At 47.9% G+C, this 23,950-nt stretch overlaps 3 protein-coding genes across 7 annotated transcripts in view; 1 reads left to right on the top strand and 2 right to left on the bottom strand.

The window, feature by feature from the left end:
* megf11 (multiple EGF-like-domains 11) overlaps positions 1-12,402 on the top strand; it is an 87,057-nt gene extending 74,655 nt beyond the window's left edge. For 2 of the 4 annotated variants that reach the window (XM_069190559.1, XM_069190558.1), the window contains 10 exons: positions 310-438; positions 1,784-1,912; positions 2,218-2,346; positions 3,058-3,186; positions 3,849-4,082; positions 5,198-5,316; positions 5,778-5,844; positions 8,301-8,357; positions 10,096-10,302; positions 10,521-12,402. In XM_069190559.1, coding sequence (XP_069046660.1) covers positions 310-438; positions 1,784-1,912; positions 2,218-2,346; positions 3,058-3,186; positions 3,849-4,082; positions 5,198-5,316; positions 5,778-5,844; positions 8,301-8,357; positions 10,096-10,302; positions 10,521-10,696 — 1,376 coding nt within the window. In that variant the 3' untranslated portion in view covers positions 10,697-12,402. The remainder of the gene's footprint in view (positions 1-309; positions 439-1,783; positions 1,913-2,217; positions 2,347-3,057; positions 3,187-3,848; positions 4,083-5,197; positions 5,317-5,777; positions 5,845-8,300; positions 8,358-10,095; positions 10,303-10,520) is intronic. The other 2 variants (XM_069190560.1, XM_069190561.1) reach the window with 2 other exon arrangements.
* Positions 12,403-13,260: 858 nt separating this feature from the next.
* rab11a (RAB11a, member RAS oncogene family) lies at positions 13,261-23,681 on the bottom strand. 2 transcript variants are annotated; one of them, XM_006628732.3, is made up of 5 exons: positions 23,302-23,681; positions 17,334-17,529; positions 16,630-16,823; positions 15,958-16,038; positions 13,261-15,339 (listed from the first exon to the last, which is right to left on the bottom strand). In XM_006628732.3, exons 1-5 carry the CDS (start codon positions 23,339-23,341, stop codon positions 15,200-15,202), a joined length of 651 nt encoding a protein of 216 aa, XP_006628795.2. In that variant the 5' UTR covers positions 23,342-23,681; the 3' UTR covers positions 13,261-15,199. The 2 variants fall into 2 exon arrangements, with proteins under 2 accessions (XP_006628795.2, XP_069046663.1); XM_069190562.1 differs by lacking the exon at positions 23,302-23,681 and adding an exon at positions 23,207-23,284.
* strc1 (stereocilin 1) overlaps positions 18,346-23,950 on the bottom strand; it is a 405,552-nt gene continuing 399,947 nt past the window's right edge. The window contains exon 27 of the mRNA XM_069190556.1: positions 18,346-18,367. The gene's annotated coding sequence lies outside the window, so the exon portion shown is untranslated. The remainder of the gene's footprint in view (positions 18,368-23,950) is intronic.

The raw sequence follows: 23,950 nt of genomic DNA, 5'->3' as shown, positions 1-23,950 counted from the left end.
TTCAAAGAGGACCCCCTTCACATTAAAGGTATAAAAACAATTAAAGAGCGCAAATAAAACCTAATATTAGGTCCGTCACAGGTCCCATTATTTAATGGAGTGCTCAGGTGGAACAGAAGCCAGCAGGGGTGTGGGTCCCCAGGTTGAGGACTGGAGCCCCTGGCAGAGAGCAACTCTGTCTCCGAACAGCAGAGTGAGGAGACGGTGGGCTGGTCCGGGTCACCTCTGCAGCCAGCGCTGGGCTCTCTGCAGCGGCTCTGTCCACTGCACCAGGGTCTGGGAGTTCAGTCCCGTGCTCTGTCCCCGCAGTGTGCGCCAGTGGCCGGTATGGGAGGAACTGTGCGGAAGTCTGCTCCTGCACCAACAACGGCACGTGCAATCCCATCGACGGCTCATGCCAGTGCTTTCCGGGCTGGATCGGGGACGACTGCTCTCAGGGTAACCTTCCGCTCCTCCGGCTCTTCTTCCACCCCGCTGCCTCCGCCATCGTCGCTTAACTCTCCTCTCGGGTGCCCCATGATCAATAAGAAAGGTCACGATCATCGCCGTATCACTGTTAATTCAGAGGCGCGTCGCCACTGATAAAAAGGAATATCCGATGAAAAGTAAACAAAGACCTGTGGGCATCAAGTAGACACTACACCTACAGAAGTGAACCAACATGGGTGAACTTTACAGCTCAAAAAGCTTCTGAATCTTCTGGAAGGAGAACGGAGGCCCTCTGCCGGCTTGCTGAAAAGGGTGCTGTCACGATATTCACTTTGTCTTGACCACAGCACACTTGTGCTCATCACCGGGGCTACCCTTAGGCAAGCAGTCCGTGGTGAGCTTGCACAACAGTTTTTCACTTCCAGCTTACACTACCACAAGCACTGTGCAACTGTACAGTTGGGTGCCACTCTTATATAAAATGCACAGTGGTAAATGATAATTGTTTAGCATGTTTTATGCTCATGGAGAGGGTGGTAAAATAACAAAGAAAGCAAAGAGAAATTAGTTCTAAATGAAATCCAATGCAGAATTGGCACAGAGACTTTAGTGAGGGCAAGGCCCGTGAATATTTAATACTTCACACACAGACCCTTAATCAGAGCACTCCTGTGTCAGGACTGGTGATACAGCGAGGACAGCTGTGGCTGCCAGAGAGGCTCCTTTGCCCTGCGTCAGTGTGGTGTGACTGGCATGTCTTGATTACTGGGTGTCAGTTTTTTAATTCGCAGTGTAATTGAAGCCGGAATCTCTCTGGGAGGTAATATCATGTCTCTCCTCAATGTTACTTCACGCAGGAGCAAGAGGGACGCCCGCACAATGCAGCCATCACAGAAACTTATTTAAATTTGCTGATAGAAGATGAAAAAGATGGAGCAGCTGTAATTGGTTTTGTTATTTTGCTGTCTGGGGTGACTGCGGAATTGAAAAGCGTGTCGCTGTTAGAAGATATTTGGAAGTGTCTGAAAAACAGGGATGAAGCCAATAATTGCAGTCAGACAATATCTTAGGAAAATGCAAAGTTTCCTTATTTGATTTATAGTTAAAAAGAAAAAAGAAAAACTGAATGCTTTCTGTCTGACACAACTGAGAGTGCCCTCCTATTGTTATAAAATCCTGGTAAAGTGCACTATTTAAAAACATGTTTTGTTACATTTTTGACATCCACAGTATTTGATCCCGGTTGAAGGACTCCTTGAAAAGCCTGTCCTGTCCTAACATGTCCCAGCAGAATCTAGGGACAGGTTCTGTACTGTACGTGTGGGTTCACCCTGTGTCTCTGTGCCTTCTGCAGCCTGCTCCTCAGGGTACTGGGGTCCTGACTGCATCCACACCTGCAACTGTCACAATGGAGCCCTGTGCAGCGCCTATGATGGGGAATGCAAATGCAGCCCTGGCTGGACCGGTCTGTACTGCACTCAGCGTGAGTCTCTCTCGCTCGCTCTCTAACTTGTGTGCACAAGCACTGACATCTGCTGGCAGCCCCTGGCACTGCAGCGGCAGTACCTATGGAAATGTGGATGTTTTAGATGTGGAATTCTCTCACTTCTTTTGTTTTCAACTTGTTTGTTATTTAATTAAATTGTGATACCCTTCTCACATCCAGCAAAGCTTGTTCTAATTTTCTTTGTGATGTCAACATCTTGAGAAGAATATCCAAGATGAACCAGCATGTATTTCTGGACGCTCTGAGAAAACCTGCCTCTCACGTTCCCCTGTCTCTCTCAGGATGCCCAATGGGATTTTTTGGTAGGGACTGTGGAGAGGTGTGCAGATGTCAGAATGGCGCAGACTGCGACCACATCACAGGGCAGTGTACCTGCCGCACTGGTTTCATCGGGACCCACTGTGAGCAGAGTGAGTGCGGCCCACTGCATCCCAGCGTCCCACTGGCCTGGATTAAATCTGTCACCTGTGGCCTCTGCCTGTGAAGAATAAGCTATTTCTCGAATGCTTCATCCTTTCGGGGTCCTGCATAATAATGACTGAATTAAAAAGGAAGGTAAATGATGAACACAGGCTGCGCGGTGGCTCAAGGGTTAGCATTGCTGCCTCACAGCGGGTCCTGAGTGCACTTCCTGCAGTGCTGTCTGTGTGGAGTTTGTATGCTCTCCTGGCTTCCTCCGGGTGCTCCAGTTTCCTCCCACAGCCTAAAGGCGTACTGGTAGGTGGATGGGCTTCTGTAAAACTGGCCCTGGTGCGAGAGTGTGCGTGTTTGTTTCTGATGGCCTTTCCAGTGCTATTCGGGGTAGACGGACCATGATCCTGAATTGGATAAGTGGATATTGAAGGTGGCGATGATAAGTGCCAAACACCATCAGACAATTTCCGTGTACGTCTCTGAGCATGTTTCTTTCACTAGCCTGTGTGCGAAAGCTTGCCTTGTTCTTCCCTGTGGGCTATAACGTGCAGCCTAGAGGAGAGGGAGATGTAGAAAACCTGCAGTAAGTAATTGCAGACGACTTGAGCTGAGCCAGTAAAACAACGAGCAGCGCTCGGAAATGATGAAAACAGCGCCCGCCTCCTCCCAGAGCACCTGTGTGACCTCTTTCTCCGCGTCTCTCGCAGAGTGCCCGCCTGGCACCTTCGGCTACGGGTGTCAGCAGCTGTGTGAGTGCATGAACAATGCCACCTGCGACCACGTGACAGGGACCTGCTACTGCAGCCCCGGCTACAAGGGCATCCGCTGCGACCAGGGTGAGGGGGAGCAGGGGGAGCAGGGGGCCGGACGATGAAGGCTGAGATCCCTATAGTGGGCTTCACGTTGCATCCTTGTGTGGTCTGATCACCCTTTGCATCTTTATTCGCGGATATTTTAGGGTTTTCTTGCCTGTCTGTGTACTCTGTTTGAACCTGGATGATATCTCTTTCTTTAGCTTGCTCCTTTTTATCCGTTGAGCTGTCACAGCAGCTCTGACCCCTGCAGTCGCTCTCTTCTTCCCCCCTCTCTCCTCTGGGGTGCCTCTCTCTCTCCTCCTTCTCAGCCAATACTGTCTTCACCCTGGCTAGTTGCTGTTTCTCTCCACAAACCTCTATTCAATTCAATTCAAGGTGCTTTATTAGCAGGACCGGCGGGTACAATCAGTGTTGCCAAAGCAAATAAAAATAGTAAAATTAACATGAAACAAAACAAAGATAAAAGTAAAATAAAATCTGCAGACATTTTACAACAAAGGCATATAAAAAATAATCTTCTATCTCCTCTCTTCTCCTCTCTTCTATCTCTTCCTCTATCTCTCCCTACACACAATATTCATAAAAGGTTGAAACGTCTATAGACGTACATGCTAATCCTTAGTGTGAGTGAAGGACAATGTGCTGACTGTGAGCATCTCTCCTCTCCGCTGTTCCCTGAACAGCGGCCCTGATGATGGAGGAACTGAACCCCTACACTAAGATCAGCCCAGCGCTGGCGTCGGAGCGGCACTCCGTGGGCGCAGTGGTGGGCATCATAGTACTGCTTCTGATCATCATGGCACTGCTCAGCCTGTTCGCCTGGTACCGCCAGAGACAGAAGGAGAAGGGTCACGACATGCCCAGTGTCTCCTACACGCCAGGCCTCCGCATGACCAACACGGACTACTCCCTCTCTGGTAAGGGTGCCTGGCACCACCCCTCAGTGCCCCGCGCCCTGCCCGTCTCGCCAGTACAAACAGGGAAATGGAAGGGTCTGCAACAACAAGAGAGCATGAAGAGGTCGAGAATAAATACAGGAAGTGAAGTCTTGGGCAGGTTTCGGCAGTCCTGGTGCTGGGGGGCTGGTGTGTTCATAGGTTTTCTAGGTCTTTTCAAAGCAGAAGCACCAGAGGAGCTGGGAGAAGCTGTTAAACTGGTGTCATTGAGCCGATAATTGAGCTGATGTAGCTTATTAAGAGTGGAGTTGGTAACGAAAACCTGCAGAATCACCAGCCCTACTGGAAAAGATTTAGACACCCCTGGTCTAAGTTGAGGAATTGTGGGACACAAAAGACATAAAGGCTATTAATAAGCACACAAGAATGTCTAAAATAATGACTTAAGAAAATAAGATGATTTAGTGTGGTGAGCCGTCAGTCAGATCTCACTATTTTTCTATACACTCATCTTTATCGCTGTGTCAGGCTGAAGTTTGAAAGATCTCAGTATCTGGGTTTGCACAACACGGCTCACACTGGCCACATGGTGGCAGCACAGCACATCCCACTGATCAGTGGCTCCCATTTCAGAGGGGCACTGGTCGCTTCTCCTCCTGCCGTCAAGACAAGCCCACTCACCGTTCTCTTTCAGTGTCGCACCTGTCCTTCCTGTCTTATGAGGAATATGTTCTGTGATGAGTGGTGTCTCTAATCCTCTATTTCACAGGGACGTTGGGTGGGGTTCTCACCTTTTTATCTGCAGCAGCTGAAGGAACAGCCTTTCTCTCAGCCTGTCAAACTCTTTTGCTTTCTGCTCTGTGTTTCTGTCTGCCAGTGGACTCCTCTGGCTTCCAGCTGAGGGGGAAAGACTGCTGTGCAGAGAGGAATCCCTAACTGCAGCGGTCTTCCAGCGTCCTGTCCTAGCTGGAGTTGTGTAACAGTCAATGGTGTTTTCTTGCACAGATTGATGTGTTCACTCATGAAATTGAAAGCTGCTCTGGCTGTTGCTCATACAGCAGAATGAGACCTTCCTCCAGGGAGGGAGACAGTGTGTGTGTGTTTTCCCCTACTGTGCTGACTTGCTCTCTCCTCAGACACCTCTCACAGCAGTGGCAGTGGCCACTGTTTCTCCAACCCCAGCTACCACACCCTGGCACAGTGTGGCACGGCCTCCCGCCTCTCCAATGACCTGGACTCCAGCTCCTCTGCCAAGGTAATTGGCATATAAATAATGAATTGTGATTAGATTTATACTTACTACTACTAATTTAATATATAACATTTGTATAATATTATAATATATTGATTTATTTTTATTATTGTTGTTGTTGTTGTTATTTTGAACATATCTGCCCTCTGGTGGTCAAGTTGACAAACTGCATCATGGAGAGTTAGTGCCCTGCTGGCACATCCCACATGCAGCATTGCTCTGTGCAGATGTATGTACAGTATATGCATGTAGTTAACGCAATCAATCATTCAAATATCAGGATTGCCATATAAAAATAACTATTTCTGGTGTCATCTCCATTTTGTGATGACTGTAAGTGTTCTTAGTGAAGAAATGGTGTTGTTTCGTGAGGGCTGGTGCAGTGCTGAAGTGTATTCCAGATCCCCCTGAGACTGGAGCTGTGTCTCTCCATGCTGCCCCCCTCACTCCTCTCTCTTCCACAGCTGAAGAACAAGAAGCCAGGGGGAGAGAGTGCTGACTGGAGACCGTACTGCAACCTCAACGATTTAGGTCAGTGCCGCTGCCCCAGCCTGCGCACACGCGCCTGGCAACCACTGGTTAATACACCTTCTCCTCTTGTGCTCTGGTTTGGGTTTTAAATGTTCTGTTAATGGCTTTTTAATGACAGCAGCTGTAATTAATAAGATTTTTCTTTTAGATGTGTTTGCTTGCTCAGCTTCTTTTAATGAAGCATAACAACATAAGATGTGATGTGAAGTGAAACTTCATGTTCTGTGGGTTTTTTGTGAAGGTCTCTGAGCACAAGCTACATGTAACACCTTTTAAATGCCTGTCAGTGCAGTGCAGGGGAAGCAGCCTGTTTGAGTTGATAAGTCTTGCAGAGTCGGTCTTCGGTATCAATGGTACCACTGTGCGATAGACTAATTTTATCCCTTTTTGCATTAATGAAGAATTTCAGCAGGATAGATAAGACGGGGGCGGAGATGAAACTTGGCCATTATTAGCTCATTAGGAGGAACTGCAGGGACAGCAGCTGACTGCTTCAAAAAAAGTCATTGATCCAGAGCAAAAGTGTTTTCTGAACATTAAGAGGTCCAGACTTGGCAGCACATTGTGGAGGCCAGAAAAATAGAAGTACGGTGCATTTATCAGTCACTTAGACAGATGAATTAGTTTAAATAGGTATTTATTTGTTGTAGATTTGACTTGAACCTGCTTGACCGCAGGAAAGGGAGTTCCGGTCTGCGCTGGCCCTTCAGGGTGGCGTTGTGTGACAAAGAGACAGACAGTCTGTGGCTCCCGTGCTTGCTGAATTCAGGGCTCTTATTTCTGATGGGAAATTATTTCTGTTCTCGGAGTATTGTTCTACAGACAGGAGTAGAGCACAGGTCAGGGGAAAGCTGTGAGGAGGATGGGCACAAATGCCAAAAAATATGCAAAAGAACTGATAACGTTTTGAAATGGTCTGCCGCAGCTCAAGCGCTATGCAAAACCCCCAGAGGCCTTTTTTGTTCTGACTGATAGAATTAATTAGTTTTTTGTCTTTTTTTCATGTGCGACTCTTGAAATGACGGGCCAGTATAAAACATTCACAAGCCTGTGAAACCTGTCGTATAAAAGAGAGGGAAAGCACAAATGAGTTGTGTAGCTCAGCATTGATCATGTTACTCCTGAAGCTCTTAACAACGACTGTCTTTGGTAGCCTCACCCCCTGCAGAGCTGGAGCGCAGGCATGTAACGAGGGAAAAGCCAAATCAAAAGAGATGAGATAAAATAAGCTTAATTAGTGGGATAAGTCCTCAAGACTTTTTCTGCCTATTCTGCGGTCAGATAAAATCTGCAATTCCTAAACACTATTAAATAAGATATTAAAGTATTTCTTCTTCTTCTCTGCACTAACATTCTCTTGCTATATAACCTGTACCTTTTAATGTCTACAATCCCTTCATTATTTGTATTTATAAATACAGAAGATTAGAGAATATGGGAAATACTGAGAAAAAAAGCTCTGACACTAAGTATGTTACCACAATAAAACATTAAAACTTTTCAGTTCATTCTCCCAGTTTTTGGCCACTTTGTTGTGAGCCTGTCGGTGGCTATAGCTGTAGAGGTGTGGAGGTGTGGGTGATCCACTCCAGTAACGATCCAGAGCTCCAAGGATCTGACCTAAGTTCCAGAGCGAGCGCCTGCGTCGGGATAGCCGGGTTCCAGAGCGAGGGCCTGCATTGAGAGAGCGGGGTTCCAGATCGAGCACCTGCACGGGGATAACGGGGTTCCAGAGCGAATGCCTGTGGCGGGAGAGCAGGGTTCCAGAGCGAGCGCCTGCGTTGGGAGAGCGGGGTTCCAGATCGAGCACCTGCACGGGGATAACGGGGTTCCAGAGCGAATGCCTGTGGCGGGAGAGCAGGGTTCCAGATCGAGCACCTGCACGGGGATAACGGGGTTCCAGAGCGAATGCCTGTGGCGGGAGAGCAGGGTTCCAGAGCGAGCGCCTGCGTTGGGAGAGCGGGGTTCCAGATCGAGCACCTGCATGGGGAGAAAGGGGTTCCAGAGCGAATGCCTGTGGCGGGAGAGCAGGGTTCCAGAGCAAGTGCCTGCGTCGGGAGAGTGGGGTTCCAGATCGAGCACCTGCATGGGGACAGCGGGGTTCCAGAGCGAGCGCCTGCGTTGGGAGAGCAGGGTTCCAGAGCAAGCGCCTGCATGGGGAGAAAGGGGTTCCAGAGCGAATGCCTGTGGCGGGAGAGCAGGGTTCCAGAGCAAGTGCCTGTGGCGGGAGAGCAGGGTTCCAGAGCGAGCGCCTGCGTTGGGAGAGCGGGGTTCCAGAGCGAGCGCCTGCGTTGGGAGAGCGGGGTTCCAGAGCGAGTGCCCGCGTCGGGAGAGCGGGGTTCCAGATCATTAGACAGAGGAGTGCAGGACTGACATCAGAAGGGATCCCCTGGCTCTCATGGTGCTGAACACTACCGGACAGACAATAACATGGCATTTTGACCCTCTCCCTGTAGGTGCTTATGGCCTGGACAGACATCACAACACTTACATTGTAGAGCAGAGTTTCAAAGGTATAGTATTACAGCACAGCGTGTCCCAAACCATCAGTCTCTCCAAGCCACTCCGCTGCACTCCATCTCACTGCCAGTCCCCACACAGTGCATCTGAAGGCTCACCCTGGCTTTCCATTTTCATCGCAGGTTCTGTTTACAATAATCGCCTCCCCCTGTTCTCCGCCCACACTCTTTTCCATTTCATTAATACAAGGAGAATGGAGGACCGTGGATCAATGACGGTCTTCCTATCTCCAGATTAACTTGGTCATTTCTTCTTTTCTAGCCTCTTAGGCACGGGGAACGCCAGTTAGTGTATCCTCACAGGAAAGGCAGTGCAGAATGCACAGAATGCACTGATACAAACTGATATTCAAACGTGCCCCTTGCATACACACAGCACTCACATACGGTACTCTCACAGAATCACACACACCACACATGACGATACAGATAAAGTTCCTTGCACCCTCTCAGCCTGAGCAGTCAACACAGATGGGGCTGGAGAGCAGTCACTTCGCTGGCTCTGAGAGGCTGCCATCTCAAATACCCCTTCATGCTGACAGTTATGAGTTTTACCCTCGTTATCAAAACTCACCCTCCCTCATAAATTATGCATGAGCTGCAAGAACTGGCATCTGAGACTTTGTTTGCTGCCCTGAAGTCTTTAATAGCATGCTTTTACGTACCAGTGACCTTTGGAACTTGCTCACAGCCAGTCAAGAGCACTTCAGCGACACAACGTGAATTTCACAGCTTTTCATTAAATTCATCCCACTTTCAAATGTTAAATCTTTAGAGATTCATTTTCTAACAGTTAACAATGGTTTGAAGAAGAGAAATATTATTTTCTTTACTTTTCAGAATTTCACTGTAGAGATCTTTACCAATTGCATCAGAACAAAGTGCTGGTAAGGCACTGTTCTGCCAGGATCCCATTATCCCAGGACAGGCCTACAGGTCTGCCTGCATGTTCCCTGTTTTAACTGTAGAGAGGCCGTGAAGATGAACGAGCCCTGTCTGAAGGGGGCATGTCCAGTTGACCATGAGCGGGCTCCCACTCTCTGCCACTGCAGCATCACCTTATTTGTACAGTGCATGTCACCTTGCATCTACCTTGTTCTCTGTAAAGGCAAACGTGCCTGATTTTCATGTGTGTTACGATACTGAATCGTGAGCTCATTGTTGTGAGTGATGGTGCTGACTGTGGTGTTAACGTGTCTCTGTCTTTGCAGGAAATTCGTCACCCAGAAAAAGGGAGAAAGTGCATGCTGAGTGTTTTCCTGTCTACACATCTCCCAGCCTTGTGTGTTACTAATTCCTCTAGGTCCTGAGACAGAGAGATCCAACCACTCTGTTCCAGTACTGCTTTCACTGCCTCTTGTTCACTCCAGAACATCGTGCAAAGATGTGTTTTTTTTCTATTAGAGATGGACAGACCTTTTTTACGTGCAAACAATCTTTCCTGTTTAATGCATATCCAAGGTGACGCAGTCTTATCATTTAACCCCGGGGAGGGAATGTGTATCAACTCGGTCATGTCAAAATTCTGATCCTGTTTCAAAATGACTGACATGGTATTTCTCTTTCATTTCCAGAACAAACGCCTGACAATAAAAACCAGTTGCAAGGAAAAAACATGTTCAGGCTGTAATACAGTACAGTATGTACAGCAGATGATGGTGAGAAGAAGCATGTACTGTACCATATATGGTGTAGCATATAGAAACGTGTAGTGTGTTTTTGTTGTTGTCAGACTACATGAAGGGCTCCGTGTGCAGCTCCAGCACCTGCTCCCTGAACAGCAGTGAGAACCCCTACGCCACCATCAAGGACCCCCCGGGCCTGGCCTGCAAGCACGAGAGCAGCTATGTGGAGATGAAGTCCCCCGCGCACCGCGACCTGCCCTACTGCACCCCCACTGTCCCCACCCCTGCCGCCACCAGGAACGTCTATGAAGTGGGTGAGTGGGGGAGCAGACTGAGCAGGCGGGTGTCACCCTGCCTAACACTGTGTTGTATACTGTAAGGGTGAAAAGGGCTCTTGCATGGACTTATCTTGCCCACTGATACCACCATTCATGTGTCTGTAGAAGACGGTCTATTTCTGGCCACTGTTGCACATAAAATGCATTTTTTACACTGATCTTTCCTTATTGTTCTGTGTCTTCCTCTCTGCCAGAGCCCACCGTCAGTGTGCTGCAGGGGGCCAGTGGGGTCACCCCCAGTTATGTCCAGAACCCCTACGACTTGCCCAGGAACAGCCACATCCCCAGCCACTACGACCTCCTGCCCATGCGGCACAGCCCCGTGCACACAGCGCCACCTCTGGACGCACAGCCCAGCGAGCAGTCCTAGAGGGCGGCTCAGGGAATGCCAGCTGTTCTGCCATCAGACAATCTCTTCACGTCAGCTGCAGGCAGCGCTGAGTGAGGAAGCAGCAGCTGCCTGCGAAAAGAAAAGACATAACACTGAAGTAGAACTACATGGTGCAGAGAGCTGCAGTGCTCTCTCTCTCTCTCTCTCTGCGGCTGCATGATGACTTTTTACTGTCAAACGCCTGACAAGAGACATGCCTTCATGTTACATTCTTTCTGTTTCACCATTTAGAGCTTTTTTTACAGAGATCTGTAAAGAAAGCTGTCAGGTCAGATCACTAGAGATGGGACTCTTCGTTCAAACTGGGAGCCACAACTCAGAAAAACCAGCTGTGTAACCTTTTTTTATAAAAAGAAATCCGTATGTTCAACAGAACAACAGACTATGAAGTGTTCCTGTATTCAGCTACAAAACTGTTTGAAGAAATATTTTGAATGGGGACAATGAGAAGGGCAGAGAGGGAAATAATGAACTTCCCTCTGTGATAGAGAAGGGCAGTTTCAACAAATGGGGAAAAAAAACCCTCCCTAGCAAAGCGTGATACAAAGCGCCTGTCAATTTTTATCTACACCTATAAAAACGATGTATAAAATGAAAAGTCTGCCAGAATCGTTCGGGTGTTTTCAACTTTTCATCTCTTTTACCCTTCATCTTGAAAGTAGTTCCAGGACTGAACTGGCCCTCTCCCGGTGGTCCTGCAAGGCGGGTGTCTTTTAGATTTGCTGGGTGATTCCACCTGCAGACAGTGCTCCCTAGGGCAGTCCTTCCATCGTAATGGAAACTGGAAAACTCCACAGCCCTCCAGGACCAGCAGCTGGAACTGTACCGCAGCCATGGACAGGAGCCGCTGTGGTATTTCCCTTCACCCCTCCACGCTCCCTTTCTTAGTAGTGCCCCCAGTCACTGGTGCTTGAGCATGGTTAAGTGCAACTGAAGTAGCAAGAGTTCTGTATACTCCTTTTTCAATCTACTGAACATAGCCAGTTAAGACTACTGCTTATTTCTTTGACATATTGAAGACCACATGGTATTGGTCTTTATCTTGAACTATTTGTTTTTTTATTTATGTACTGTATTAATTTATTAATAGTAGTGTTAGTGAATTTTGTTACTAAAAAGCTAAATACAATGGAGGAAAAAAAAAAAGCAAGCATGACCAAACTAAGTACAGTACTCCACGTGTAGACACCGGACATGAAGGACAGCACAGCTGCGTTAGCAAGTGTCACGTGCTCAGCAAGAGGCCTGTTGTCAGCATCAGTGGGGGGATTCCTGCTCTGCCGGCTGAGGTGCCAGCCAGCCTGTCGTAATGAGTAGGCTTCTCTGATGCGTCACCTGTCCTCCGAGATCCATAGCAAACCATTACGAGACACTGTAGCACAGCCAACTTCCTGATGAACTCAGCTGTCCTGTACTAATCATATAATAGAAGCGATACCAGCGAAATGTCAATCAGAAATCTTGTTTTATAAGGTCAAGATTTGGGTTGCATTACACCTAATCAAAAAGCAATAACTCAATGACAATCATTCAGTATGGATTGTGCTCAGTGGCTGAAGCGCTCTGTTTGTGTGCGAATCCTGGTTCCACTGGCTCTGAAATGGAAAGGAAGTCATTACCAAAATGCTGCTTGATGTTTTCTTTAATAAAATACACAATAAAGTGACAATAGCTCAGGGCAGTAATGTGGAATGCTTTCTTTTGCCTGGAAGCGACTGGTCTGTGTTTTTATTCTCCCTTCTTTTGTAGCGACAGGCTTTTCGGAAGACTGTCTTAATGGGTCAGTCTTGGGTAAAAGTCTTTGTTAGACGCTGAAATTGTTCATCATTGTTAATGTGACCCAATTATTCAGTTAACTGAAACATCTTCACAGAACTTCAAGTTTTCAGAAAGACCTAAATGTAATCAAAGACTTGACATAACGCACTGCACACACACATTACTTTTTAGTCTGGAGTCATAATCCCCCTTTTAATATTTTTTTCCATTTTAATTTAAGTGATTAGAATGCAATTTTTAAAATCATCTTAAAAATCAAATAAAGAGAATCACAGCACATGCATATAAGACACCTGGAATGAAAGGAAGGTAATGTTCTGTATGAACAGATTCCTCTCTAAAAGTACAAGGAAAAAAAAAGGTATAATCAATTTTGCACAAAAAACCTTACAACAGATCTGCAAGAGCAGTGCCCTCTGTTACCGCACATCATAAGCACTGCAGGCCAGACTGACAGGACATAGGAGCACCCAAGCAAAACTAGGGGGGTATTTTAAAAATAAAAAGAGGTGCCAGTCAGAGATTAAGTGTACCTACTGTATTTGCACCTGATAGGACCAAACGTATCACAGGGTGAGACTTTGTGACCACTTTTGCAATCTAACTATAAAAACATTCAGCAGAATATACATGCCCACGAAAGAAACTGAGCAGCAGCTGCAGAGTGCTGATCTGTACACAGATGTAGATTAGGCTGCTCCAACAGAGTTCCTTTCTTCCTCAAATGTTTGCTTAACCGCTGAACAAGAAAGTCAAACCAAGGGCACATTCTATGATACAGTTTAATTCTCCCAGAAAGGAAAAAAAGTGACTACAGTTTCCACAACGACAGGCATGTTTACAGTTAGAAATCTTTTAAATGGCCCTCTTTAGGATGCAAACTTCTAGAAAACTGATTAAACCATTTAGGGATCCTAACAATTAAAGTATTTACTAAAACTAATATATTCATACTAGTCCTTGTAGACATATAATTTAAGGGAAATCACGTTTCATACAATTGAATTTTTGCTCTGTGATAGTGTTGCAGGTACTTGCTTGGTAACCCTTGTATGAAACTCCCGGATGTTTCTAATTTATCGGAACCCCAAAAGGTCGAGACCTAAACAGATACTGTAAAAACAGCACTCATGTCATAAAGAAGCATCATTCTGAAACTCGCGCTGTTTCTCAGGACAGAACACATGGCAGGAATCACGCTGCTGTGAACAGACTCAGGTCATTACAGAGTGAAACAGTCACCTGTGACTAATTCACTTTTAACACAGGCCCTTCGGCTGGTGCACCTGCCACCAGAGAACAACTTTAAATTGACTCCGACTGGCAAAGTTACCTTTGTACATGAAATTCCCCCCATGCTCCTGCCTGTCATACAACAGTGTCATAGAAAGGGTTCGGTTTTAAGGACGGGGCAGCATGTCAGAAGGTCAAACCTATCTGACCATCTGAGAGTCTGTGGGTCACTACACAGAAGAGAGGGCAGGGGACCACAGCAAGACGCAGATCACCTGAACTCCACACAGGCCCTGGCATACAGTACTGGAGCTTGTTCAGAGCATTTCAGATCCAATATTACAACTGTCCTATGAGGGCTATGAGGGCCCAGAGGAACTACGCCAAGAAACAGGACTGAGCGACCACCACAAGGCAACCACAACACCAGCCCCCAACACTGGTCGCTCATCTCCTGGCACAATGGAGTACAACTACAACTGGTTTCTCCTCACTGGGACTCCCTCACACCCAATGAACAAATAAATACCCACAAATGTTAGATTTATTCACAGGACGACCATACTGCCAGAACAAGATGTTAACATCAAATAAATGCACTGTTCTCATGAAACATTATTCCATACTGTACATGAAAGATCTACAGGTTTATTCACAAGGCTTACCTAGTTCAAGCTCAGCAGTTTGGCTTCTCTCAGCTGCAAGTAATGTGATATGACTATATACTCTTGGACCCAGACCAAACCCTTGATACAGTATTCATGTGCATAGGCAATGTCCTCTGTGACCGACAGAGCTCGCAGATAAAGCACACAAGCATGGACTGTACTGCTGGGCTAACGTTCAGCCTGTCTTTGATAGCTGCTGCACTCACAAGGTGGGAACAGTCCGATTCACGGCGCACACAGGGGCACCCCGTGCACAGCCGGGAGTATTCTGCTGCGGACAAACAAAAGGGAACCAAACCTTTGATGCTATAATGCAAGAGAATGCGTGGTCTTGCCACAGCGGGTTACAAGGCCAGTCTGCCTCTGTCCTTGCATGCCACACGTTAGCCAGCAGCGAGGAAACGATCACACCGTGTTCCTCTCTTCTCCGAACCCGGGCAGCGCGCAGGTTTCACAGGCTCCGAAAGCCAGGGGGTCTGGAGAGCATCCCGTAAACAAATACAGCATGTGGAAAACACGTGATGCACAGTAAAATATAAAAATAAAAATCACAGGCCGAACAAACAGAAACCCCAAAATGAGACATTAAGACTTTTCCATGACGATCTGAGAGTTGGATCGTTGATACTGCGGGCTTGCCTATATAAAAGTCTACCATGGTGACACAGCTTGCTTCTCTCTGATGACCCCTGCTCACACGGCTCTGGCCCAGAGCTTCTGCCGGCTAGACCCAGGACCACAGTAGGCTTTTATACAGGAGGGGACCTGTACGCAGGAGGCAGCTGCGCGGGGCAGGGAGCTGCTAGATGCTCTGACAGCACTGCGTCTTTGGTTTGTTTTCAGTGGTGGGCGGCACATGGATGGACACCACGTTGTTGCTAGGAGACATGTCGTTCTCCCGCCGGTCCGTCATCTGTTTCTGAGACACGATGCGATAGATTTCTGCAGGGGGAGGGGGAGAGAGGACAGGTCAACCCAGCCCAGCCAGCACTCAACGAGTTAACGCACATCGTGACATCAGCTCTTCACTCTCTCTTATTTAGAATCCGGACAAAAACACTTTTGGAGTGCTCGTTTCTGATCTTAGTTTTACTGAATTCAAATTTTATTTAAATGAATTCAAATTTTATTTAAATTAGATTTTTTTAACTTTTATTAAGACATCTTTATTTTACATCTGATTTTTCCCCTTTCACAGTCAGACGTTTAAAAGACTCTTCTTGTACGAGATATTCTTTCATCCAACTGAACATTCAAGCAAGACAAAATGTGCTTTGCAGGAAGGCCCTGGTTCTGAGCTCGGTGAACCGGGCCAGGACTGACTCTAATGGGCTGAGCTGGCCCTGGTGCTCCAGCTCTGGTGGCTCCAGTCCAGCACGGCCAGGCCTGTGATAAGTCAATCCTGCAGCTCTGGCCCTCAGCCCAGAGCATCCCTCTCGCTGCGGCACTGGACACCCAGGGACCCCGGGCCCTCTGAGGGTCCGAACTGCTTCACAGTTCGCTTGCCTGTTGCGGGACTCAAATGGATTGTGGGAAAGACCGATTGCCCTCCCTCCTCACCTGTCAGGATGGTCTGGAAAGCCGTCTCTACGTTGGTGGAGTCCAGGGCCGAGGTCTCGATGAAGGACAGCCCGTTCTTCTCTGAAGGGAGGAGAAAAAGAAAGAAAGTGAAGAATTAACGTTCAGGGTACAGCTCAGTGACCCCTTTCAGATGACTCAGAGAATTCATCTCACTTGCGTCCGAAATGCTCCTCCAGTTACCCGGCTCAAGTCCAGGTTCAAACCCACGTGTGGCACCGGCCTTGCCCTAACTATCCAAGACTGGCGTCTCTCTCTATCCTGGCCCCCAGGTGCTGCCCCAGAGTCAGGGTGCATGTAGCCTCCAGGTGTTGCCCCGGTGTAGGGGTGCATGTGGCATCTGGGTGTCTCCCCGAGTTGAGGTGTGGGCGTCACCGCACTGTTGGACTGGTGTCTCCCTGGGTCGGGGTGCAAGCGACGTCCTGGTGTCACTCTAGTGTCTCCATGGTGGCTGGGAGTGTGTGGCATCCCGGTGTCACCCCGGATCAGGGTGTGTGTGGCGCCTTATATCGGGGTAACCCTGGTGTCGCTCCGGGTCGGGGTGCGTGTGGTGTGTGTTGCCCAGGGTCAGGGTGCGTGTGGTGTGTGGTGCCCCGGGTCAGGGTGCGTGTGGTGTGTGGCGCCCCGGGTCGGGCAGCGTGCCGCAGTCCTCACCTGCGAAGGCCCGGGCCTCATCTGTGGGCACGGCCCTCAGGTGGCGCAGGTCGCTCTTGTTGCCCACCAGCATGATGACGATGTTGCTGTCGGCGTGGTCCCGCAGCTCCTTCAGCCAGCGCTCCACGTTCTCGTACGTCAGGTGCTTGGCGATGTCGTACACCAGCAGGGCGCCCACGGCCCCCCGGTAGTACCTACGGAGCACAGAAACCAGGGACACTTTGGATCAACACTGCCCTGTTGATTAATACCGAATAACCACAGTGACAATAACTGAGCTCTTTTTCATTTACCCCACCCAGTTAAACAGGGACCTTCTTTTCCTGGATTCTGGCACAGTAATCAATGGGTCTAATGGGCAAAGCTCCAGACTCCTCCTCTTCATCTGTAACCCGTTTTCAGTTTCCTCTTGTTCACATAAATCCTGCTAACGCTGCTGGATTGCAGCTGACTGGGGTGACATTTTTATTACAGCGCGTTCGGCTGCAAGGCCTGATTGGGTGAAGCTGCTCGATGCCAGCTGTTTATTTCAAGCCTCGGAAAGCTGTAATGTAGTTGTTTTTACATGAAGTGCTACCTTGAGTTTTATTGCTACAGCTGATTGTCAAATGTGGTCATACCACGCAGGAAAAGGTGACCCTGCAAGCAGTCCTCCTCCCTACATTATCCATTTTTCCCTCTATGGCAGCGTGGGCCACACTCACGCGGAGGTGATGGCCCGGTAGCGCTCCTGCCCGGCCGTGTCCCAGATCTGCGCCTTGACCGTCTTGCCGTCCACCTGGATGCTGCGGGTGGCGAACTCCACGCCGATGGTGCTCTTGCTCTCCAGGTTGAACTCGTTGCGGGTGAAGCGGGACAGCAGGTTGCTCTTGCCCACGCCGGAGTCGCCGATCAGCACCACTGCGGCGGAGACGAGGCGTTATTGGGGCGCACTACAGAGCGAGCGCGGCGGGCACGCCGTCTCGGGGAGCACCTGCGGGCCACGCCAGCGGGAGTCACGCGCAAATGTCGTCGGGCAACAAGGAAACAGAAACCCATGAGCTCTGCAGACAGCTCTGGAAATGTTATTTTTCGGCCTCCTTAGCGTTTCGGAAAGACCGAGCCCCGCCCCCAGTTGTTTGTGACCCACAGCTCTTGAATATTACAGAGCGGTGGGTTTTTCACTCTGCCGTTCACGAGTCGCTGGCTCAGCAGCTGCTGGGGTTGCAGACTTCCTGCGAGCGCTGGCCCACTCCCACTGGTGAGCCCCCTCCGAGCTGCTATTCTGAGGAGCAAACTCACTGAAGCCCAACCTCAGCTATCAAGATGTTACTGCGGCTGTAGACTCACACTCCGTTTCAGACCCTGTCTGCTGCAAACAAGGGAGTACAACTCTCTTCCTCCTTTTTTTCCTCTTGGTTTTGCACTACACTGTCTATGCTAATATAACTGCAATACACTGTCAAAGAGAAGTTTGCATTCCTTGACTTGGGGTCTCAGTATCAATACATTTTATTTTCAAGTTTTGAATCACCAATTTTTTTTCGTTACACCCAGCTAATTTGGAACAGCCAGGTGTGTGTTTTTTCATGGCTCGGCTCACATGTCTCCTGCGATCGCACACGGGGGACAATGAGGAAGTGTGGGCAGGCTCCACTGCCCCGCCCACCTCCGAGCCAATCGCCTTTCAACATGTCACAGGAAGCACAGCCCCATGCAGCAGGTGCAACTTTGATTGGAGGAGAGGCATGTCCCTCACCTAATCCCAGCTTCGGCAGTGCACCATCGACATGTACCAACACTTCAGGACCTCTGGTCCCAGCAGGCTAGTAACCAGATCAGGCTCCTGTTCCGAAGCGCACATACCAGTTGAGCTACCCAAGAGGCCCCACCAGTGCATTCTCAGTGTATAGATGCACGTGCAGCAGCGCTCACAGACAATCGTGCTAGAGAATGTTGTAGAGAGGTGGTGCAATGGAGCACGCTGTGATGTCCAGAGCTGCATTTACAGTAAGCGGCCTGCAGGAGACCTCGCAGAGGAAGGGCGATGTAGAGGAGCTTGTAATAAGCTCTCAGAGAGATAAGAAGACGCAGGGATAGATCACTGGGACCCAGAGTGCCTCACACTGCTGTTCCAGCTCACTGTACTCTCTCACGGGCTCGGTAAGGGTTCCCTCAAACACGGCGGGGTCCTCCCTTAGGTTGTCTAACAGGATGCTACCGCTACCTGATGCAACACTCCTGAAAGGTATAAGCCTCAAAGACATTTCGCTGGGAACCCTTTCGCTTTGCACAAAATGAAACCTACTTCACGCCAGGGGCTGCGTGCACAGTGGCCCCCCTGGAGTGAACGCTCAGCGTATAAAAAGACATGTTTAGTGCGATTCAGTACTTCAAAAGCAGAGGCTCCCCATCTTCCAGGCGACTGGTAAACAAGCTCCATGAATAATTGAGTGTGCCTGGAGTAGCTTCGTGATGGTTTTGCTATCAAAACTCTCCACGCCGTGCAGCAGCAAAAAGTCTGGTGGGAGAGACTCCTCTGAGTCAGCTCAGCCGTTCGCAGCTTCTATATCAATATTAAACACGAGCACATGCAGAACTTCAAACGCAAGACATGATGATCCTAATCAGTCTCTTATGTGTCTTACATCTCTGCCTTGTTGTGGGGAGATGAATTATAGATCAACTGGAGACATTTCGCCCATTATTTCCTAGAAAGGATGATGACAGAATATGCATCCGGTGATTAAACTGGTTACAGTGAGCCCGCCGGTGCAGCAGGGCTGACTAATATTTGCTGTACACACAGCAGCCTCTATGGAGGAAGTTTCCACCCGCCAGGCTGGTAGCGATCTCCCCTTGTGAAGCTCATTTCACAAACACGCTCTTTCAATATTAGACTTCAAAATCAGAAAATGAAAACACTGGCGCTTCACGAAGGCTCCCTTAAATGAATGACTTATGTTGCTTGAGATTTGGGAGGTTTTTTTTTAGCGTAAGCCTATATTTGTTCTATCTTTTCGGTCATTTCAAACATATAAATGACCATCCTGTACGCACAGCGCCGAAGAGGAGTAAAGCTGTGATTCATATTGTACCCAGCACGTATGCAGTTAGCCAAATCACCCCTGAATGCCAAGATAAACATTCCACTCACATGCAAAGAATGTAATTCAAGTCTACTTCAAAGTACTGTACGTCTGATAAGGACTTTCAGCCCATGATTGACCTTATTGGAGTATTCTGTGCATGTGCAACTATCTCTAAATATGTGAAGTCTTAAGACTTAGGTTTCCGCGGCTAAGAAAACAGTCCCATGAAAAATGAAAAATGTTAAAACTCAATACATGGCAAAACATGCTTTCGTTTTTGAACAAAAACAAGACCAGTGGACTATATCAGCACCCTTATACACTCCCAATATCTTTGACTGCACTCATGTATCCAAGGCAACTAGCAATGCAGACATCTGACACGCACTGAGAGGACGACTTTGATTTATCACAAGAGGAATCCTCTCTTGCAAGACATGAACGCTATGTAGGTCGTGAGATCTCTGCTGGAGAAATGTAGCAGTGTTTCTACCAGGTAGAAGGCTAAAATCCCTTAGTATTAAGTAGACTAGATTATTTAGCAAGGCTAGCAGACTATGTTCCCTGTATTTCTAGAAGATGCCTCCTTAAGCCCCTTTTCATGGTTAGCAAGCTTGATTAAAACCTTAAGCCTACTAAATCAGAACAAAACCTAAATGCTTGGCTGTGTTCATTGATTACCTTTGTAATCCCCACCATGTGAACAACAATAAAAATAATTTTAAATTGAAAAACACTGAATGAAATTGGGCAGGATGGGGTGGCAGTCAGCACTCCTGTCTCAGAGCTCATGGGGTCCCGGATCTGGTCCATCTGTGTGGAGTTTGCATGTTCTCAGATTATCCACATGGGCTCTCTTTGGGGGGGTAGTATCCCCTCCCCTCTAGAGATGTGTTGGCCAAGTTAACTAGTGTTGATAAACAGGCCCTGTGCACGAGCCCTGCGGGGGACTGATGTCCCAGCCAGGATGCAGTCCTTTCTGGCTGCCCCAGCTTCCTGAATGACTTTTACAAGGACTTGTAAGCTTCTTTCTTACAATGGATGGATCCATGACAGAGCCTGAGCTGTGTTTGTTTGTGGCGCCCAAGAACCATAAGTTGCAATTTCAAAAAACACACCTAGAACAAGGAGCTCCCTTGTGTCAACTTCCCTTTCCCGATATAAACTGCACTATTGAATAAAACCCCAGCAGTTCAGCTGCTGCTGATAGTAACACACTGTGACAGTCCTTTGTGTATTGTTCTAAAGTTGTACAGATACAGCTGTAAATAGACTAAACTCAGCCCTGTTTAATTCTGCTAAACAAAGAGCCTAGATACTGTAAATGCACACTAGTGCTTTTACTGCACTATAAGAACCTCAGTACACCTGTAAGAGCAAATAGCAATCTCAGCAAGTGGTAGAGTACCTTTCAGTTGTACAGTAACTCCACAAGGCTAAAACACACACTATTACTGTCCTGCAAGTGAATACCTAAACCTTAGTGAACAGCAGTTAAGAGCTGCTAAACAGAAGTGAAGGGTGTGCACATTCAGAGTAAACACGCAGGTACAGCATGTGGGACAGACTAAAATTGCAGGGAGTGCACTCCAGTCTGGGACCTGGCTGCAACTTAGCTGAGCAGCCCTTTGGACCCGTTGTTGACTCTGCCAGACCTGTGGAGTAGCCAAAGCTGACTTGCGGAGGCCCCGAACGTTTTCTAAGAACATGTGCATGCTACAGTGATTTGGGTTTGTATGCAAGCTTATTTCAAACGGCATCTGTGTTTGCAATGGCTTGCGATTCTCATGCCTGAGTAGCAGGGTGGATGCACTGAAGCACACAAAGCCTGCAGGCTACAGCATTCCACAGAGCAATGCAATACTTCCTGACAATGAATAAACCCCTTTGTTCCGAAGCTGTGGAAACATCAACCCATCCGCAACCCCTTTCTCCTGTTTCTTGTTGTTTTTCTTTTAAGAATCTAGGATTTGTCCATTACGATCAGGACTTACTGCCTATCAGGTTCCAGAAGGTCTGTGTTGTCACCGAGCTCCGGCTCACAGGATCACTGTAAGACACATTACAGTGGAACGCAGGTGATCAACAGGGAGATGCCTGTATCCGCCTGCTGCCTGTGTTTCTTCAACAGACTCTACACCCTCAGGTTAATCGAATATAGAAGTTGCGAAATTCATTCTTGATATTTCAGTTAAATATCAGAGGAGGTGAAGACTTAAGTAAAAATTGGGGGGAAACACACAGATCGTTGTCATTCTACTGTTGCAATTTATGGTGATGGAAGACTCGTGAAATGGCTTCACTTCAAACCTCCAAGTGAGGTTGACTCCAAGACCTTAAGCTCAAAAATAACTCCTCGGACAAACAACCACGGCATAGGTCAACACGAACAATTGGCAGAGTATTCGATTTCAAACGGATGAAAACACAATAAGTAAAACTGTTAAAGCATTGATGCCTACTTGGCAGAGAGCATGAAGAAATGATAATCACCCCCCCACACACAAAAAAGGGGGTCACAGTGACGACAGTGAGTAACGTTTTAAAACTAAACGATGAGCGTCTGCGGGTGTCCGAGAGTCCGCATTCCTTCCGCACTTGGGCTAGTGGATTCCTGGACAGTCAAATGTCCGTCCCTGACTCATCCGCTGCGAGTCCCGGACAAACACACACACCCAGTAATCCTGTTACGTGTCTCTCAGAGAATGTCATTGAGCAACGGTTTCTGCTTCCTCGCTAGAGTAAGACTGCCGCTTTGCATTTTAAGAGTCTTGTTGTAAATAGTGAAGAAAAGGACAGTATACACAATCGTACATGAACAACCCGACCAACCTCAAGTTACAATATGTCTTATGGTCTTGGTTAAGGCGGCGTACCGAGTTAACATTGCACAAACGAGTACAGACGGGCGGACACTGTCTTGAATCTTAAAAAAAAAACAACGTACAGAGGTCGCCCCGTAAAACAAAAACCGAATTACGCGAATCGCTTTGAACATCTCAACCTTCACCAAAGAAAAAAACAGTAACTTGTAACAGTGTCAGTTTCAGAAATAAAGGAGCTGATATCAAAGCTTAATTGCAGCAGAGCAGTTCAGCATCCTGTCAGCGTATTCAAACGCTTTTATTTCTCCTTACACGTTACAATGTGAAGGCAGCAGGTCTGGGCACATTATTAAGGTGTGAAATGGCGCCGCCAGCTGCGGTTACCGTCCAGCAGCCGCTGTGACAGAGGCAGGTGGGAAGAGGTTGTTTCAGGTACCTCTCGGTGTACCGCAACCTAGGACTCTGCTCCCCGGACGTAGTGTAACAACATGTCGTAATTTCGCCTTGATTTCTCAACTTTCAACCGTAGCGACTGTTTTTGCTATACGTGTGCTAAAAAGAGCCCGGGCACAGACGATTAGTCCCCCGGTCTTAATGGATAGTAATATTATTCACAGAGCAGCAGACCAGATATCTCGGGTACCTCACAAAAGCCCGATGAAGCCAGTGCCGAGCACTTACCGTGTGCGATCAGTGCAGCTAATGTTACTAACGCGCAGGCTAACATCAACCATTACGGAATGAGAGAAAACGATGTTTTGTAGCACTCCCTTTACCTTTGAACAAATAGTCATATTCGTCGTCTCGGGTTCCCATCTTGATTCCAGAATAAATCGAGCCAAGTGAGAATGAAAATACGGGATGGCAGCCGCACCGTGTTGCCCACTCCAGCCAAATTACCACCCGAGACCTGCAAGAGTCAAGAAGTCTGCACTTCCGGGGTCACAGCGGGGTCACCATTGATCAACATTTGTTTCTTAAATATTGCATATCTGTTCCAAAGGTGGGTGGTATGTGCAGTCACTCCTCTCTGGGCCACGATCTTTAAACGTCCTTCTGATACAGGTCCGGTTTACTGAAACCTACAAAGGCGTCTAAACGAAATGAGCGCAGCGTTTCCTTGGAGTCTATGACGTAATGCTGCCGGGCGCGTGTGCCTCTTCGATAGTGCGGTACGGTCCGCGTTCCCGAGATTTCGTACTATCCCGTTTACCATCTCTTCGTTGATTGTGTCTCCTGATTAAAGGAACACGCACACACAGGTTTTTGCATCCTGCAAATGTGACACGCGCACCTTAATGCAACTGTATGTATCTGCTGCCAGGGAAGACATGTAGTGAATTCAGCTCTCTGAGATTGCCAGGTCCGCATCATGTACGTCTAATACTCCCGTACGAATACGTACTGAAACGATTCAACTTTATA

Source organism: Lepisosteus oculatus, chromosome 5 (genome assembly GCF_040954835.1).
Source record: "Lepisosteus oculatus isolate fLepOcu1 chromosome 5, fLepOcu1.hap2, whole genome shotgun sequence".
Taxonomy (NCBI): Eukaryota; Metazoa; Chordata; class Actinopteri; order Semionotiformes; family Lepisosteidae; genus Lepisosteus; species Lepisosteus oculatus.
Note: the sequence above shows the minus strand (reverse complement) of the source record. Positions and strands in the feature narration are given on the sequence as shown.

Bases quoted from the DNA above. Each gene is read 5' to 3' on its own strand.
- rab11a (XM_069190562.1), bottom strand. From the start codon at position 23,252: ATGTTAGCCTGCGCGTTAGTAACATTAGCTGCACTGATCGCACACG. The intron at 17,530-23,206 runs GTAAGTGCTCGG...TCTCCGCCGCAG, and splicing joins AGCTGCACTGATCGCACACG to TGGTGCTGATCGGCGACTCC. The intron at 16,039-16,629 runs GTGAGGACTGCG...TCCTCCCTTCAG, and splicing joins TGAGGCCCGGGCCTTCGCAG to AGAAGAACGGGCTGTCCTTC.